The sequence below is a fragment of the Nycticebus coucang genome, chromosome 17 (assembly GCF_027406575.1).
Source record: "Nycticebus coucang isolate mNycCou1 chromosome 17, mNycCou1.pri, whole genome shotgun sequence".
NCBI classification, from domain to species: domain Eukaryota; kingdom Metazoa; phylum Chordata; class Mammalia; order Primates; family Lorisidae; genus Nycticebus; species Nycticebus coucang.
The window spans coordinates 12,560,715-12,580,142 of record NC_069796.1 but is presented as its reverse complement, the minus strand read 5'-3'; the positions used below and the strand labels follow the sequence as shown (position 1 = coordinate 12,580,142).

The window sequence follows — 19,428 nt, the reverse complement described above, 5'->3', positions numbered from 1 at the left end:
CACAGTATAAAAAGAATTTTTATTCCCTTTCCCATCCAAACTAAACTGTACCCCCCCCATTTTGATGAGACAAAAAAAATCTTAACAGAATTTCACTTAAGTTAGCTAATACATGAACTACAATTCCATTTGATTAACCATTTTAAATTTCTGACATACAATTGTTTTAAATTTTCATTAAAACCAACAAAATTAAAAGTCAGAATTGTACACAGATCTAGAATAAGTCAGTACTTACCAAAGATGATTTTTCAAAAGTACTATTAAGGTATTACGCTAATAAGCAAACTTCAAAAACAGTTATGAAAAAGCATATGTAAAGCCAAACACTTCACACCTTTCTGTCCTTCCCCATTTGCTTACTATAGAAAAAGTTTGCAATATTTATAATGTCAGGTTAGCTGTCTCCCATCCTAACTTTAATGTGCAATATGAACAAAGAAATTAAAAACTCATTTCTTTGGACACATCCATTTGAAATTAAATGGCAACTTGTGCAACATCCAAAGGCAACCCCAGAACGAGCTGCACTGACAGTGGTGAGAGGCCGGGAGCAGCCCCGCAGCCTCGGCTCCCTCCCGGGTGTCTGTCAGTGCACGTTGCTTGTCTACTGTGGGAAGAAGGCGAGGGCACTGCCCTGTCTGCCGGAAGCACTAAGGCGGCCAGTCAAGCGACTGCAGGTTATGACCTCTCTAAATTTCATTCGGTGAAGAACCTTTATTCTACATCACAAAGGCATATGCTAATTTCTTAAAGCTTGAGAAATGACAGTGCAGACTTTTGACCAAAATGCAGCTACATCTGATTACAATGAATTAAAAGTAGATCCATTAAAATGTAAAGTCTACCTCAAAAATTCCACTATCCTATGAAGGTTAACTAAGACCTCTCTAAGACGGAGGACAGGCCGGCAGTACAGTGCCTATTTTACTCTGGAACCACACGAAGTTTTCTCGTTGCTCTCAAACCAATTTGACAGCCACATGCATTGTGACTCAAAGAATACCGGTGTCCACAGCTCTCCTATCTACCTGGGGCCCACGGAGTGAAACCACCACCACTGGAAGGAAAGATAACATCAATGCTTTCCAATCCTCACGAGGGCATATTCACCATAGAGATGTCGCATAAATGAAAAGATCAATTATTCTACAGAAGTGACAAGATGGGGGGGACCCTCAATGTCTTCTTCCTGGCCAGTCACATCAAAAAAACAAAAAAGAATTAAACAAAATGTCTTCAAAAGGCACTCAATGGACAGTGGCTAACAGCCCAAAACAACATCAACCAAAAAGAAGGAAACCACCAAAAAAACAGAAAATGTATATTGGGGCCTTCGCCTTCTAATGGACAAAAGGAATGAACTCTATTTCTGAAGAACAGGGTCCATGTGGGACAAAGTTACCACCACAGGCAATGACTGGGCATTCAGTCTTTCTCCAGAGCACCCTTGACCAGAGCCATCTATCCAGCTAAGGCAAGCACCTTATGGGGGCTAATTCCTTTTAGTTTGTGCTTTTGATGTGCTAACCTGGCTAGACCATACCCCTCTGGCTAACTAAAGACCCACGATAAACGGAATGTTTTTATTGGTGATTTCATTTTAATATGGGAGCACAGATTAAAGATTCCATTTTGAACATTTCTCAAGATAAGACCTCTCCATACTTTATCATAGTTTTTTGTTTGTATTTTATGTTGAAGAATAAGCAACTCAGCAAGTGGAAAAGCCAAGACTACAGGTCCCACAGCACAGAGCCAGCTCTACTCCCCAGCTCCAGACTGCCATTTTCAGTAGTTCATGCTGTTTGTCATAAGAAAACTAAATGGAAAGGAGCTAATCACCCCTCGGGACAAATGTACAGCTACCACTGTGAAGCGACTGTGATGTACACAGCTGATTATAGCTGTGTGCGCCCTGGGTTACCTTCCCATAAGACAGCTGTGTACTGAAGTTTGGCTGGAGTCCTAAGGTGTCAGCCCAGGAAGGACCAGACTCCCAAACACTGGTCTTTAAAGAGAAAAATTGCTTTAGATTGACTGGATTGCTTAGCAATCATACTTAGAAAGATTAACTTTATCCAGGGCTAGAAAACACTCGGCAGTGGCCACGTGTGAGAGACTGTGCTTCGGCCATGCGTTGACCCAGTGTCCAGCCTGGTGCATCTTGGAGCACTCAAGTACTGAGACGTCCTCTAAAGCTTCTTCCCTGTACCCTTTGCCCAGTAACTACAGCTGTCTTCTCCTTTATATAAGTATAATCCATCATATTTTCTTTTAAACTGCAATCTAAAACTCTACTTTCAAGGCATCAGACAAAGCCTGTGCTGTCCACTTGCAATCTCTCGCATCCCCTACACAGGAACACAGACTTTAAAAGCAGCTTGTTCCCAGGAAGATGCGGAGGAAGCCCATTATAATCTCATCTGTAGACTTTTTTGGCAACTATACAAATGCACTTTAAATTCTTAGGACATAATACAAAATGAGAAACTCTAACTAGACTTTATCAACCTGTCAAGAATAAGATCTGACAAAACTGTTGTTTTACTAACACTTGTTTCCCTAGAGACAGGTATGTAAAGGATAGGATACCTTTAGAAAAAATAATGGTGTCTTGCTTATCACTAATCTAAAGCTACAACAATACATATGAACCCCTTCCCCCAGACTAGAAAACAATCCAAGTCAAAATTACCAAGAAGAAAACGATAGTGAGTCTGACTTTATAATAACTATGATAAATATACAAAGAAAATACTGCCTCAGAGGATGTAGAAACACCACAGATATCAATCAAGAAAATCTCTGAGCAGGGAAGTCCACCAATACAAAAATAAAGAAAAAATGCCGAGATGGTTTCTTAATAAGAAATAACTTGGCAAAAAGTCTAATTTTATAATTCACTTTGCTTTTCTTACTAAGTTACTGTTAGAGACTTTAAAGGAAAAAAAAACCCAAAAGTTAAAAATACATGTAAGAAAATAGGTAGTGAAATGTTTTTAATGCACACATGTACTCAGACCTTACCTTTCTGTTGAGTTTTATAGAAGAATTTAATTCCTATAATGGAAGAATGTTATTCATTTAGATGTGAAATCTTTTTTTTTCCTTTTGAGACAGAGTCTGGCTCTGTCACCCTGGCTAGAGTGCAGTGGCATCATCATAGCTCAGAGCAACCTCAAACTCCTAGGCTTAAGCAATCTTCTTGCCTGAGCCTCCTGAGTAGCTTAGACTACAGACGCGTGCCACCACACTGGCTAATTTTTTTCAATTTTTAGTAGAGATGGGGTCTCAGTCTCCCTTTCACTCAGACTGGTCTTAAACCCCTGACCTCAAGTGATCCTCCCGCCTCAGCCTCCCAGAGTCCTACGATTACAGACGTGAGCCACCACACTCTGAAATCTTTTTTATCTGACATAACACACAAATAACACACTAAAGCCTTTAAAAGTACCAACCCACTCTTATAGCATAAAATTAATTTTGCTACATATTTTCATTATCTGTACTTATGAATTGATACTTAATAGAAAAATATTCAAAGCTCAAAACAGCAAGCAATGACCATAATTTCTTTGACAGCATTTGGGAGGCTTTCTTTTATACATGAATACAAAAATCCAACTTAATTTCCCAGCACCTTTAATCAAATTACACCCAGGCTAAAAGAGTTCTACGAGGGCCTCAGACCTCAGCAGATGCTCATGTCTCAAGAGGGTATCACTATTTGAAATCCTAAACCATTTCACTTGCTATTTCTTAATAAAAATTTGTGAAAAGCATGTAAACCATACCCTTATCTTTTGGATTACTATGGTTAAGTACAAAAACAATTCATTTATCATCTTATAAATCATCAGAGTTATACATAAAAGCACCTACTAAAAGTTTTTAAAAAATAAAAGATTCACAGTGCACTGCACTTTGGAACATATAAAGGCTGGAACCTAAGAACATTTAAAAAGCGAATTCTAAGACTTATATCTCTCTCAAAGGCATAAAACATCATGAAGCCACACTATTCCTCTCATCTAGCTTCTTAAAATGCAGCACTCAGTAGAAGCAAACTATTGCATATTCAGAACACTACTTGATTTCCTCAAACCATGCGACCACCTCTCAGAGGAGAAATCCAGTTCTGTGCTAAGCATGGCCTTTCCCAGGTATCTCGACCCTGAGGAACGCACACGCAGGTTCGAGGGAATGAGCACAGTAGGTGTACGTAAAACGGGTACACCCAACTGAAAACATTCTCTGCATAGTAAAGTCACATCATATATATCACATAAACTTTAACGTACATCTTTTAACTCTGTAACCCCAAACTGTCAAGACAGCTAAAAGCCTAAAGTTATCCTAAGCGCACCCCAACATGCCCTTACTTTGTTCCACAGTGCATTAAATGAAGCAGCACAACAGCAATGACAGTGAACCCTCGTTAAACTGCTGTGACCATAAAGACCAGCTGTTGGTTCTTGAAAAGGTTCGACTCCATTAGAGGCCATACTTCTGGTAACTAATCTCTTTTGCTTCAGTATTGAGAGCTGAAAAATCCAACTCTACAGGCACTAGAAAGACTGACCAAACTACTCACTTAAAAAACACATACAAAAAAAAAAAAAAACACTAAAAATTAAATGGTTTCCAAATGACAGTTCACGAGTGAAAATTATTCATCTGCCAGGCAAACTATGTTTTCACTCTCTTAACAATTTAATAGAAATCTGGAATGCTGGGACCAACTATAAATATGGCTCAAGGAGACCCAAGCAAAGCAGCCGTATTTCGGAAAAGAACAGTTAAGAGCTTCCAAACACAATCATATAACCCATTAAAAATCAAAGGTCACAGAAGGATTCACGAATTTGTCACATTAAAAGATGCAGGATACCGAGTAACATAATTCTATACACGCTGCCCTAATTGTGGATTCTCCTGCTTAGCACCAAAAGGGTGACACTTTCATCAATAAATAAAATTTCTCCTTTAAAAGCTAAAGCAAAGTACTACCAAGTGAATTCCTTACAAAAGCCCTTCTGTTCAAAGTCCCATGGGGTTGAGTAGAACCCCTATTAAACAGGTTACCTGTACAGAATAAAGATTTCTGCAATAACATTTACAAGCAGAGAAATATTTTGTGGATACCACTGTAAAAAAAAATTTAAGTCACATGATAAAAGCACGATGCGCGTACGCACACACCCCACACACACTCTCAAACACCCTCCACCACCCCCAAGAAATACCTTCAGTGAGATCAGACACAGCCAGAACACTAAAGCTCCATAAAGCCCTGGTGATTGTCCTCACCTATAGCTGAAATACTCCTTAAAATGGGTGCTGATATCCTTTACTTGGATTTAAGAATCCTGAAGGAACAAAATACATTCCTAGGACTGATGTATGCTACCTTCATGTAACATGCACAAGGGTAACCTAGTGAAACGCATTATTTGTACTTGGTAAACTGCACACCCCTTCCCCATTCCATCATCCAGGGGCTTCCGCATGCCAATCAAAGCCTGTCAGTCTCTGCTACTATTGCAAATTGGAACCTAATATACCATCAGTTTCCATAGATCAACACTGAGATGTGATATAAAACTTGATAATGTCAGTTTTCCATACATATTTACACTACTGGGATATAAAAGAAATTTCCACAAGAACAAAATCATTGTGTAATACTAAAGGGTTGGAGGCAAGATAGTAAAAACCCGACCCAACGTGACCATGGCTGGGCAGCTCCCCCTGCCCCGCTCTCCAGCAGTCCTACGGGTCTACTACTAACTGCCCTGCCACATGACTCAAAACACAGCAGGAACGCCTCCTCAACTCAACCCCCCTCCAGGCTGCAGACTTTGTCCTTATGAAGTGCTAAGGTTCATTCTGAACATGAACATTATATTGCAGAAGCTGGCTCTAAATAAATCCCTTCAACAGAACTGCAAACAGAGATCAGAGATTAGAAGCAGGGGAATGAACAAAATGCCACCAAAGTAGATGATGTACCATCTTGACATCTGTGACACTTCAGCTTTTGCGTTCATTTAACAATTGGTATTTTAAGTTTCTTTTAAAAATTTCAATAAGTAAACTATTAACTATAATCACTCTGATAGGCAGACAGAGCATTCCCATTAACTTGGCTACTTGATAACCCAAAACACTATTTTCTTGGCCAGAATGCAAAATAAAGCCCACAGTGACATAAAATAAATGCCCTTAATAAAAGCAATTTGAACTTGTACCAAACACTGAAAAGGTAAATCTGCATGAAAGATTATAAATGTGTTTACAGTGCAAACTCAAGTTTTCTTTCCACTTTTTCTTCTGCACCAAAAAATCTCTTCAGAAACATTGCCTCCCTGCATTTCTTTAAAACACCTGAGAAAGGTAAGGCTTGAGGAGACACTCAGTACAATGGGTCTCTGACCTTGGGACTTCTATGTCTGCTGCTATCAAAGGTCCAAGTTCTTCATTATAGCATTATGATCAAACTTGAAACTCAAAAAGGCTCTGGATGAGAAGGGGAACTTGCAATGTCCATTACATGCCACAGACTGCCCCTCGGCATGTTCCAGCAACTGGTCTTCACTGGAGCGAGGTAAGTCATAAACAGCATCTGTTTAAGAAATTAAAAAAATAAGCTCAGTAACCTTAGCAAAAAATTAAACATTGCCCTTAGCCTTTTGTATAAAGGAATTCATAGACAGTACACATTTATCTTTCCATACTCTAAATTTAACCCCAAGTAGAACGGCCGAGATACATATTTTCCTTTTCCTAAACTGGTGCTCAACTGACGAATATTCAAAATTTTAATGTCTTTAACACTGTTGGCATTCCCTTGCCTTCAAACCCAGGCATAACTTTACCCCTTTTACTTGTATTTTGTACAAACATATTGGAACCTTCTTGTCAGAGATCAAAAAACAAAGCGCCATAAACAGTACAATTACCCTGTAAAAATTACAAAGATTATAATTCTAGAAAAATAAAGCTAGAGTTTAGTAAGTCTTCCAGGAATATATCAAACTAAAGAAAAAAAATCCAAATTTTCCAAATCACAGTACAAAACAACTCTAAATTATCTGGGCTCGTTTTTTCTTTTAAACAGAGCGGGGACCTGGCCAGAAAAGTTGGAGTGGAATGGACATCAAGTGACAGAGGCAGGAAGTGAAGTGTGAAATGAGGCCTCCTAGGACAACTTGTACCTCTTCCTCAAGACAGCACCGAGTTTTATTTATCCACCTCATGCCCCACAGTGCTAGATATACTGAGTTATATTCTGTGTCTTCTTTAAAGTTTCTAAATATAATCAGCTTAAATAACTCATTTCTGAGTATGTATTAATTAGATTTAACTATCAGCATATCATGTCTCCACCATCCAAGGTGGCCAGGGGAAAAAAAATCCTATCAAGAGTTTCTACTCCCCTAACTTCTCTATGGGAGAACTCCAATGAGGGGAAACTCAGTAAATGGTGCTGAGACAACTGGATGTCCACAAGTAAAAGAAACCGGATCTTTATTTACACTGTACACAAAAACAAACTCAAAATGGGTTAAGACGTCAGTGTTAGACCTGAAACCCAGAAGAACCAGGGGAGAAAAAGGAAAAGCTCCTGAACATTGGGCTTAGCAATGCTTTTGAGTTTTGGATGACACCAAAATACAGGTAAAAATAAAATAAAAGCAAAAATAAACCCATGGGGCGGCGCCTGTGGCTCAAGGAGTAGGGCACCAGTCCCATATGCCGGAGGTGGCAGGTTCAAACCTAGCCCCGGCCAAAAAAAAAAACAAAACACCCAAAAAAAAAAAATAATAATAAATAAATAAATAAACCCATGGGACCACTTCCAACTAAACTCAATGACAGTTCCTACAGTTAGGCTTAACTGTCATAAACAGGCTTTAAATATCGCTTTCATCTCTTTTAAAATAGCTTTTATCGGTGTGGCTCACCCATGAAATCCTAGCATTCTGGGAGGCCAAGGTGGGAGGATCCCTTGAGCTCAGGAGTTTGAGACCAGCCTGAGCAAGAGCAAGACTCCTGTCTCTACTAAAAATAGAACAGAAAAAATTAGCTGGGTGTAGTGACAGGCACCTGTAGTCGCAGCTCCTAAGGAACCTGAGCCAAGAGGATCGCTTGAGCCCAGGAGTTTGAGGTTGCTGTGAGCTAGGCTGACACTACGGCACTCTAGCCTGGGCAACAGAGTGAGAGTCTTGTCATTCATAAATAAATAAAGCTTTCATCTTGTTTAAATCACAGACAGTATTATAAAGAAGGAATATAACATTGCTTTTCATTTCTTTGACTTTTCTATATAAAACCCTTAAGTTTAGGTGGTAAATAAATGCATATCTATTTCACAGGAAATTTCATACAATTCAAAATAGCACCTAAGGAACCCTTCTAAATGATACCTAGTAAATCAGTATTACAAAAAAAAAAAAAAAAACAAAACAGTATTACCAAAGAGCATTCTACATTTACTAAAATTACTTTCCAAATCAGACGACACACCTGCTTTTCGTAATTGAGGAAAGAGAAATTACAAACATCACTGTCATGAAAGCTATCCTTAGAACCACCTTTAAATGTTGATCATCATCACCTCCAAAAAGAGAGAAAATGCCCCCCTTCTGAAGTCAGCACATCCCTTACAGGTACCTGAGAATGAGGTTCCTCACCTTTCAAATACCTGGCTCTTTCTACTCTGCAGCTAAGAATTATTTACTATGTTCATGCATTGCCTGAAGGCTTAAAGTCACAAATTCACTTTAGCTAGTTTCATATTTAGACATCTTCACATATAAAGACTCTTTCTACAGAACATAAGCGCTTAACTCTTCTTGCCTAACAACCACAGTTCATCACATATGCCATTTAAATCAAAGTTAGCTAAAACCTGACCAAATCACACAAGGCAGAGATTTTAATAAGACAGAAAATGACTTGCCTGTTTCAAAATTATCCTGAAGTTTTCGCGGATGAAGTTTCTTTTCACATTTCTATTAAAAATAAAATACACATACACACAATCTCCTGTTATTTAACTTATTAAAAATCAGGAGCCATATTATAAAATTTCTCACAGAGAAAATTAAACCGGGAATATAATCACCATTATTGATCACATTTCTCCTCTTGAGCTAATTACTATTAACATTGGGGTGTACATCTTTCCAGCATTTTTTTCCATGAAGATATAGATGTATTCATATATTTTCACAAAACTGTATAAATTTTAAATGGAATTATGATAAAAACTACCATCCTATAACTTTTAAAATCTAAAACACTGTCTGAGGCTCAGCACCCATACTCAGTGGTTAGGGCACCAGCCACATAAACCAAGGCAACCGTGTTTGAACCCAGCCCAGGCCTGCTAAACAGCAATGACAACAACAAAAAAATAGCTGGGCATTGTGGTGGGCACCTGTAATCCCAGCTACTTGGGAAGCTGAGCCAAGAGAATCACTTAAGCCCAAGAGTTGGAGGTTGCTGTGAGCTGTGACTCCATAGCATTCCATTGAGGGTGACACAGTGTCTCAAGAAAAAAAAAAAAAAGAAAACTGCGATAAATATCAAAAAAAAAAACCATAAATACAATCTAATACACTGTGAACAAATTACTTTTTTCAATAAATAAAACCTAAGTTGTCATTTTTACTGACTTCATGGTAGTCTACATTTAATAACATTCTTGAATACTTAGATCATTTCTATCTTTTCATTAGTATGAAGAATAAGGGGATGAACATTCTTTAAATTCTCCTTCTAGGGAATAAGTGTTTCTGTTGTTGCTTTTCTTAATTAAGAGGCAAAGTCTTGCTGGAGTGCAGGGGCCCAATCATACCTCACTATAACACTGAATTCCAGGGCTCAAGTGATCCTCCTGCCTCAGCCTCCCAAAGTGGTAGGATTCTAGGCATGAGCCTGGCCAGTAGGTACTTTTTTAGAATTCTGATACAGCCAAACTCTCTCTAGGTTGTACCAACTAGTAATTTTTACATGTTGTCCATACATTCAATAATCAAGAACTGGGTTGGGCAGTCCCTGTGGCTCAAGGAGTCTAAGGCACCAGCCCCACATACCGGATGTGGTGGGTTCAAACCCAGCCCCAGCCAAAAACTGCAAAAAAAAAAAAAAAAAAAGAACTGGGTGTTATTAACATTTCGTCTTTGCGGCTTGGGAAGGGAAAGTGGGATCCCATCTGAATTTATATTCTTTGACGACACACACGGCTTCGCATTTTTTACATTTATCACTATTGTTTTCTCTTATAAAGTATTCACATACTTGTTCTCCATTAACTTTCTTTTTAAAAAACTACCTGTCTCATTTTTTGTTAGAAACCGATGTGGAATTTTATTTAAAACCTTTTAAGCGTCTATTAATATTGTCTCCTTTGTTCTTGTCACTACTTTAATCAGAGAAAAGTAAAATAACAGTAGGGGCAAAAAGTCTGCTAATAAACCAACCTCCAACATACACCTACTGAATCACTGCACCTCAAGTTCAATAAACAGCATCCAAAGAATTCAGGCAAAATGTTTTTGCTGAAAATTTGAAATTATTACCATGACTCCCCGCTGAACAAATGAAAAGTAGGTGAAGCTACAATAAGAAAATCCAACATTAAATATCAGTCAGGACTTAAAAAAAAAAGGCAAGGAGACCCTTAGTTATGTATTAGCTTCTGGAACACAAACTACATAAAAGAATGAAAGGAAATGCCTTGAAGTGTTCAGTATCACTATCTGTCTGCAGGCCTCCTCTATGAGAATGGCACAGCTTCAGATGTTTAAAACTCTCCATCAACTTGAAGGAGTAAAGACACATTATAAACTTTTCCCAAATCTTTAACTTCATTAAATTAATACAAAATATTTAGAAAAATATAAACAGAATAGTTAGCCAAAAAACTGCTCTAGAGAACAGGTCTCGCTGTAAATTGGTTTTTCGGTTGTTGGTTTCTGAAACAGAGCCTCACTCTCTTGCCTAGGACAGAGGGCAGTGGCATCAGCCTCGCTCACAGCAACCTCGAACTCCCAGGTCAAGTGATCCTGCCTCAAGCCTCCCGAGTACCTGGGACTACAGGCACCTGCCACAATGCCTGGCTAATTTTCCTGTTTTTAGTAGAGACGGGGTCTCACTCGTTGGTCTCAAACTCCTAAACTGAAGAAATCCTCCCACCTTGGCCTCCCACAATGCTAGGATTAAGGCGTGAGCCACCACTCCCTGCCTACACAGTGTAAAATGTGAAAAGCCACAGAAAAAGTGAAGATAGATGTGCAGTTGCATCAAAAGAGATTTTTACTGTGAGCATAACAGTGCACAATTTAGCGCCATAAAAAGCCTATCAATATAGGAAGGCACAGCAGCTCACACCTGTAACCCGAGCACCCCCGATGGCAGAGGCAGGAGTAAGCTCCAGAGAGTTTGAGACCAGCCTGAGCAAGAGCAAGACCCCATCTCTCTCAAAAATAGAAAAAATTAGCTGGGGCTGTGGCGGGCTGTAGTCCCAGCTACTCAGGAGGCTGAGGTGGAAGGATCACTTAATCCCAGGAGTTTGAGGTTGCTGAGAGCTATGATGCCACAGCACTCTACCCTGGCAACAGAGGAAGATTCAGTCTCAGAAAAAAAAAAAAAAAAAGTCATGCAACAGTAATGTGTCAATTAAAAGAAGATCAAAGCAGTAACATTACTGTGCCTGGACGGAGCCCTTGCTCCACTCTTAAAAAGGACCAACTGCCCAGTTAGCACAGTGGCTGTGCTCTTACCATCAAGGAGTTCTGCTGCTTGGCTGGCTGGCTGTGGAACCCGTTCGTTCTCTTCTTTTGATTAGGTGAATCTTGATACTGTTTTCTGCCATTTCCTCGTAGACTCTGATTCTGTTTTTCCAGTAAGAAATGAAGCATGCGCGTATAAGGTAACAGCACAAAAGACCCCATTCCCATGACTTTGTTTACTGGTTCTAGCGAGTTTCCAGCAAGCGCTGCCCCGCCAATTTTCATAAATCACCATCTCAATGTTTCCTTTTAGAAGATAAGGCTTCACAAGGCAAGATTCCTCTTGAAGTATGAAATAGCAAGTACAACAGTCCCCAGCGACCTTTCCACACCTGCTGCCTTACCCTACTTCTGCTTACAGATTTTGTTGGGAACATAAACATACACAAACAGAAGCTCTCTGTGAGGGAACACCGAGGCACACTGGCAGGAAATAGGCAGCACGTGGAATCAGCCACTACCTTAAAAAGCTGCTTTAAGTTATTAAATAGGTACTATCAAATAATTACCTCATTTCACAAAATAACACCAAAAAATGGTGTCTTTAAAATTTGGGCCATTATTCCTAAATGTAGGCATAAAATCTAAACATGCAGTTGTGTATATCTTGTTTTTAAACTGCTTTAAATCAGGCACGGTGGTCTCCGCGTGCAATCCCGAGGCCGAGGAACGCTTCAGGCCAGGAGTTCCAGACCAGCGTGGGCAACATAGTAAGATCACCTCTGTACAGAAAATTTTAAATTTAGCTGGGCATGCTGGCATGAGGCACAGCAAGACGGTCACCAAAAAAATCATTTAAGACAGATAAACGGCTTTCACATGAGTTAATCTGCCCATGCAAAAAAATCTAGTTTAAACTAAAACATATGAACCTTCTTTTTAAAGGCAGTCTCACTCTGTTGCCTCGACTACAGTGGTGTGATAACAGCTCACCACAATCTCCAACGCCTAGGCTCAGGCAATCCTCCTGCGTCGGCACCCCAGCAGCTGGGGCTCCAGGCTGGTGCCACCACATCCAGCTAATTTTTTTTTTTTTTTAGAGATGTGTCTTGCTATGCTTAAACTCCTGGCCAGGCATGGTGGCTCACGCCTGTAGTCCTAGCATTCTGGGAGGCTGAGGCGGGGGGATGCTTGAGCTCAGGAGTTTGAGACCAGCCTAAGCAAGAGCAAGACCCCATCCCTAAAACTAGCCAGGTGTTGCGGCAGGCACCTATAGTCCCAGCTACTCAGGAGGCTGAGGCAAGAGAATCACTTAAGCCCAAGAGTTTGAGGTTGCTGTGAGCTGTGACACCATGACTCTCTACCAAGGGTGACAAAGTGAGACTCTGTCTCAAAGGAAAAAAAAAACAAGAACACCTAGCCTCAAACAATCCTCCTGCTTTGGCCTCCCAAAGTGCTGGGGTTATAGACATGAGCCACTATGCCTGGCCTATGTATTATTTATTGTGGTACAACACACATGAAGTTTACCATTTCAACCACTTTTAAGTGTATAATTCAGTAGCAGTAAGCATCACCACAAACCTGTGCAATCATCGCCACTATCCACTTCCCAAACTTTTTCCCATCATCTCAAACTTGGTACCCAAAACTGTATCCTTCCCTCTAGCCACTGGTAACTCTAGTCCACTTTCTGTCTCTATTAATTTGTCAATTTTCTTTTCTTTTTTTTTTTTGAGACAAGAGTCTCACTTTGTCGCCCTGGGTAGATTGCTATGGTGTCATAGCTCACGGCAACCTCAAACTCTTGGGCTCAAATGATTCTCTTGCCTCAGCTTCTCAAGACTTCAGGTGCCTGCCACAATGCCCGGCTATCTTTAGAGATGGAGTCTCACTCTGGCTCAGGCTGGTCTCAAACTCCTGAGCTCAAGCAATCCACCCGCCTTGGCCTCCCAGAGTGCTGGGATTATACACGAGCCACTTGTGCCTGGCTATTTTTAGAGACAAGGTCTAGCTCTGGCTCAGACTGGTCTGGAACCTGTGAGCTCAGGCAATCCACCTGCCTTGGCCTCCCCAAGTGCTGGGATTACAGGCACGAGCCCCCGCACCTGCCCCTTACACTTAACTTTTTAAGAAACCTCAAACTGTTTTCCAAGGCACAAACACCATTTTACTTCCCATCAGGAATGCACAAGGGCTTCAAGTTCTTCACATCCCCTCAGCTCTGGTTATTTTCTGGTTTTTTAATATTTTTTTATTATAGCCGTCCTAATAGTTAAGAAATGATATCTAACTGTGGTTCTCATTTGCTTTTCCCTAATGATTAATGCTGTGTGTGACAAATATGTAAAAGAAGCAATTAATAACAACAACAATAGGGCGGTGCCTGTGGCTCAAAGGAGTAGGGCGCTGGCCCCATATGCCAGAGGTGGTGGGTTCAAACCCAGCCCCGGCCAAAAAACTGCAAATAATAATAATAATAATAATAATAACAACAATAATAATGTTGAGCATCATTTTGTGAACTTATAGGCCATGTGCATTTCTTCTCTGGAAAACTATCTTGTCCTTTTCTGCAATTTGCATTGGGTTGTTCTTTTCCTGCTGAGTTCTAGGAGTTCCTTATAGAAATGTAGGATGTTAGTTTCTAGATGTTAATTCCTTATCACATATATGATTTGCAATTATTTTCTCCCCTTTTGTAAGCTGTTTTCACTCATTTGATACTGTCCTGTGAAGCACACAAGTTTTTCAATGTTAACAAATGCAGTATAAAAAAATGAAAATAAAAAATAAAGTGGTCCCCAAATGGATAGTTAAAAAAGACAGATAATACCAAGCTTTAAAGATGTGGAATAACTAGAACACTCATGTATTTTGCTAGGGATATAAACTACTTGAGAAAATTATTCGCAAGTATATACTCAGTAACACAGGTATATCCAATGATCCAACAATTCTTTTAGTTATTTTTAGTTGCACAAAAGAATTGTGTCTGTTCACCAAAAGATATATACTAAAAATAACAGCATTGTTAGTTAAATCCCAGAACTGAAAACAAGCAAACTGTCCGTTAAAAGTATAGAGGATAAACTATGATACAATTGTATGTTACAGTAACGAAAATCAAATTTTACTAGACACTTAACTTTTTTCCTCAAGAAAGCTAACAGATCCTGTCTTTCTTAATTGGGAACATATTTTCCTTATGACTTATTTTCATGTATTTTTGTTTGTTTGTTTGAGACAGAGTCTCACTTTGTTGCCCTTGGTAGAGTGCCGTGGCATCACAGCTCACAGCAACCTCAAACTCTTGGGCTGAAGCGATTCTCTTACCTCAGATTCCCAAGCAGCTGGGACTACAGGTGCCCACCACAACACCCATCTATTTTTTTGTTGCATTTGTCATTGTTGTTTGGCAGGCCAAGGTTCGGTTCGAATCTACCAGCTCCAGTGTATGTGGCTGGTGCCCTAGCCACTGAGCTACAGGCACCGAACCATGATTTGTTTTGTTTTGTTTTTGTAGAAACAGAGTCTCACTTTATTGCCCTCGGTAGAGTGCCGTGGCCTCACACAGCTCACAGCAACCTCCAGCTCCTGGGCTTAGGTAATTCTCCTGCCTCAGCCTCCCGAGTAGCTGGGACTACAGGTGCCCGCCATAACACCCAGATATTTCCCTCACCCCGCCCCCCACAGCTATTTTTTTGTTGCAGTTCGGCCAGAGCCAGTTTTAAACCTACCACCCTCAGTATATGGGGCTGATGCCCTACTCACTGAGCCACAGGCGCCGCCCCATGATTTGTTTTTAAATGAACATTTTGGCGGCATATATATCGAAGTCAGATATTAACTCCTATTACTTAACTTCATTGGATTTATACCAAAGCTGTAGCAGTTCAGGAGTCTCAGCCCTACTTCAAATCATCATAAATACAGCAGCCTTTGACTGGTAATCCAGAGCTCTGTAACTGTTAATATGCAGTGCCTCGATTTAGAGGGATTTCAAAGCCAAGTGGTCTAAATTTTTGAGAAATTTGAATTGTGTGTCACTCACCTTTGCTTTTAAAAGGTCAGATATTTCCAAATGATTATTACACAGCTTCTGCTGCAGCTGCAGCGGCTGCCTGTGCTTCACCCACTGGTCACCAGGAGAACCATCAGGAAATAACTGCTGACTGTGGCGGAATTTGGTTCGACTATAGATATCAAGATTTTAAAAACAGAAATCCAATCAGAAAGCTTTCACTTACAGTTCTTTTATTTTATTTTTTGAGACAGTCTTACTATGTTGCCCTCGGTAGAGTGCTGTGGCATCACAGCTCACAGCAACCTCCAACTCCTGGGTTTAAATGACTCTCCTGCCTCAGCCTCCCGAGCAGCCGGGGCTACAGGCACCCGTCACAACGCCTGGCCATTTTTTCCTTTTTTTTTTTTTGATGCAGTTGTCATTGTTGATTAGCCGGCCGGGGCCAGGTTTGAACCCACCTGCTTCAGTGTATGTGGCCAGCACCCTACCCACAGAGTTAGAGGCGCCACCCGGAATGGAATATTCTACAGACCGGACACTCTGCTTTCTTACGTATTATCTATCTCCCCGCACTGGGGCGTGAGTGCCAAGAGCACAGAGACTTCTGTCTCCCTTGTCTACACATTACCACTAGCACACAGAAAAATGCCTGGTATTCAATAAATATTTCTTAAATGAATTCATAACCTATTATTTCATCCCAGACATTTAAAAGTTATCCACACTATCTCCTCCCCATAAGTAATTATACTGTATTGTCAAAAGTCTGAAGAAAATAATCATTTCTAAATTTAGCTGAAACGAATGTAAGTAGATTTTCCTTATTAGTAGGACGAGCAACTCATCCTCTTACTAAGATGTTTAAGTCATGGAATTTGATCCTGTACAGGTCAGCTATGAATCCCATGCATGCTGAAAGAGGATCTGAGAATTAAGTTATTTTCTAAAGCAAGAAATTAAGGGGCCCCACAAGGTGGGGTGTATGGCACACCTTGTGTGTGTGGGACATAACCACAAGAGGGGCTCTACCTAACAAAACCAAGTATGTTCACCTGGTTGTTTGTACCCTCACATTAACATGAAATAAATTTACATAAAGCAAAAACAAAATAAAATAAAAATTAATGGGCACAAGACAAGGGATTGGCAAATAAACAAAAATCCAGTTTCAAATTCTTCTGCAAAAGAATCTGACACTGACAGCCTGTACTCGTGCAGTAGTCTGCAACTAAGATAACAAATCTCATTGGGTTACCACGTCCATGTATAATACAGTCCAAAGTCACAGATCCCAAGAATCACATCGTAGTCAGTTGCAAGGTATTTCAGAGTTCTCCTCCTTTCCCATTTAAAAATTACAATTTCAATCTTTCCATCCTTTCTTTAGATAAATTCAGATATTTCCTCTATCACATTAGAATAGACATTAGTCTATATCCTAAAAATACACATAAAAACCTAAAAATTGGTTAGAAAAGTTGCTTTATCATCTCCTTACCCAGACCCCTAGACTAAAAGATAAGGGACTCACACCACAGTATGGTGACGATTCTGCTAAAAATGAACAAACAATTTTTTTTTTCAAACATTCTCATTATTTCTTAACTTTTTGGTAGTGTGTTTGTTTCTTGTTAATCTTGGCTTCATTCCTGCCTCCCTTAGGTTTTCTACCCTGCTTCACCTGCTTCTGTTGTGTATAATTTGATGATTACAGCGGGGGATTCCGAAAGCCATCTGCAGGCATCTGGTCTAAGCTCCCGTCCCCACAGCATCCCTCTAAACCAGAACACTGCACTCACTCACAACTACTGATGTACGTGCGCAGCTTACTCCTATTAATTTCTGAAGCCCTATGATAAAAGCAGAACATCCAAATTAGAGAAAACATAAAAATTTCTCTCTCTGGAGCTAACACAGGCAAAGTCCTAGCAAGCTGATTACAAAATTATATGCTTATTTAACAAAGTTACTTCCCCAGCCTACTCTATAATCGTGATTTGGATGTAATTAAGTTCCAAGCAAAAAAAATGTTCTTCACATTTCACGTCCATAGGACAGTTACTCTTTATAATACACAATTTATGCTAAGGAAAGAAAAAAAAAGAAAAAAAACAACCCAGCCTTCACTCTTCTTTTTTTTTTTTTTTTTTTGTAGAGACAGAGTCTCACTGTACTGCCCTCGGGTAGAGTGCCGTGGCGTCACACGGCTCACAGCAACCTCTACTCTCGGGCTTACGCGATTCTCCTGCCTCAGCCTCCTGAGCAGCTGGGACTACAGGTGCCCGCCACAACGCCTGGTTATTTTTTTGTTGCAGTTTGGCCGGGGCTGGGTTTGAACCCGCCACCCTCGGCATATGGGGCCGGCGCCCTACTCACTGAGCCACAGGCACCGCCCGCCTTCACTCTTCTTTAACAAATTATTTACCAGCATTTGCCATCTCCTCTACACAAAAACAGACCTCAGTACATCCCAACCAGGCATCTTCAGAAAGCCCTTTACCTCTGCAGGAGGGTTTGAGAGAGAACCGGTGCTGGGAACACACATCTTTTCTTTACCGGGTGTTCTGTGCAACCACCTGAAAAGCTGGTATCCTCTTGAGTACTATTTTAACCCATGCCTGAAGCTCCTCTCTAACTAACCTTTTACATTTTATCAAAAAACATTTCAAAAAATATTCTTTCATCTGTAAAACCAATAACAAAACAGCAACTATAAAAAGGAACACTGCCTGCCCCTCCATACACTGCAGGAACGAAATGCTGTCACATCCCACAAAAACAATCAGAAAGCCAGAATTCGATAAATATGTTGCTTTACCTCAATTTTTCCACAGTGGGTTTAGCTGGTGTGCTACCAGTTGAGGAAAATCCATTGTCGCTGTCTGAGGAATCTCCAAACCTTCGGGAAAGCCAGTCCCTTAGTGGCCTACGGCAACAAAAAGAATTCACTTTTAGGCCAAGGTAGGGGGATCATTTGAAGCCAGGAGTTCAAGAGAGGCCTGGGCAACGTAGTGAGACTCTATCTCTAAAAAGAAAATAGAGACATTAGGCAGGTGTGGTGGCATGGGCCGGTAGTCCCAGCTACTCTGGGAGGCTGAGGGAGGAGGATGGTCTGAGCCTGGAGTTTGAGGTTGCTGTGTGGTTGATGATGCCACCACACTACAGCCCAGGCAACAGAAAAAGACTGTCTCAAAAAACAAAAACAGAAGAATTCACTTTTAAAATCTGGCTACAGGGCAGCGCCTGTGGCTCAAGGAGTAGGGCGCCGGTCCCATATGCTGGAGGTGGCGGGTTCAAACCCAGCCCCGGCCAAAAACCACAAAAATAAATAAATAAATAAATAAATAAAATAAAATAAAATCTGGCTACAGAAAGAATCATGAAGGTTATTTTTATTTTTCGAGAAATATAAACATACCTGATAAAAGGAATGGCCATAAAAAATTTATTAGGTGCCAAACCAAGTTTGGATTTGGGGGTCATGTCATTTCTATGACAAGGCAATTTCTCAATGGAGAACCACTCAATGTTCTGAAACACAAAAGAAAATGATTCATTCAGTTAATTAATTATGAAGGAGTTTCTAAAAGAAATTCCCTACTTTATTCAATTAGGATACTGTCCAGCAACCCAAAAATACTAGCAATTGTTACGTAC

The 19,428-nt window shown here is 40.2% G+C and overlaps 1 protein-coding gene across 2 annotated transcripts in view; it reads right to left on the bottom strand.

Annotated features, from left to right (window-relative positions):
- Window positions 1-19,428, bottom strand: part of DCP2 (decapping mRNA 2) — a 61,884-nt gene that overhangs the window by 7,199 nt on the left and 35,257 nt on the right. For both annotated transcript variants that reach the window (XM_053566019.1, XM_053566021.1), the window contains 6 exons: window positions 19,190-19,302; window positions 18,590-18,697; window positions 15,799-15,940; window positions 11,796-11,906; window positions 8,969-9,020; window positions 6,440-6,628 (listed from right to left, as the gene is read on the bottom strand). In XM_053566019.1, coding sequence (XP_053421994.1) covers window positions 6,465-6,628; window positions 8,969-9,020; window positions 11,796-11,906; window positions 15,799-15,940; window positions 18,590-18,697; window positions 19,190-19,302 — 690 coding nt within the window. In that variant the 3' untranslated portion in view covers window positions 6,440-6,464. The remainder of the gene's footprint in view (window positions 1-6,439; window positions 6,629-8,968; window positions 9,021-11,795; window positions 11,907-15,798; window positions 15,941-18,589; window positions 18,698-19,189; window positions 19,303-19,428) is intronic.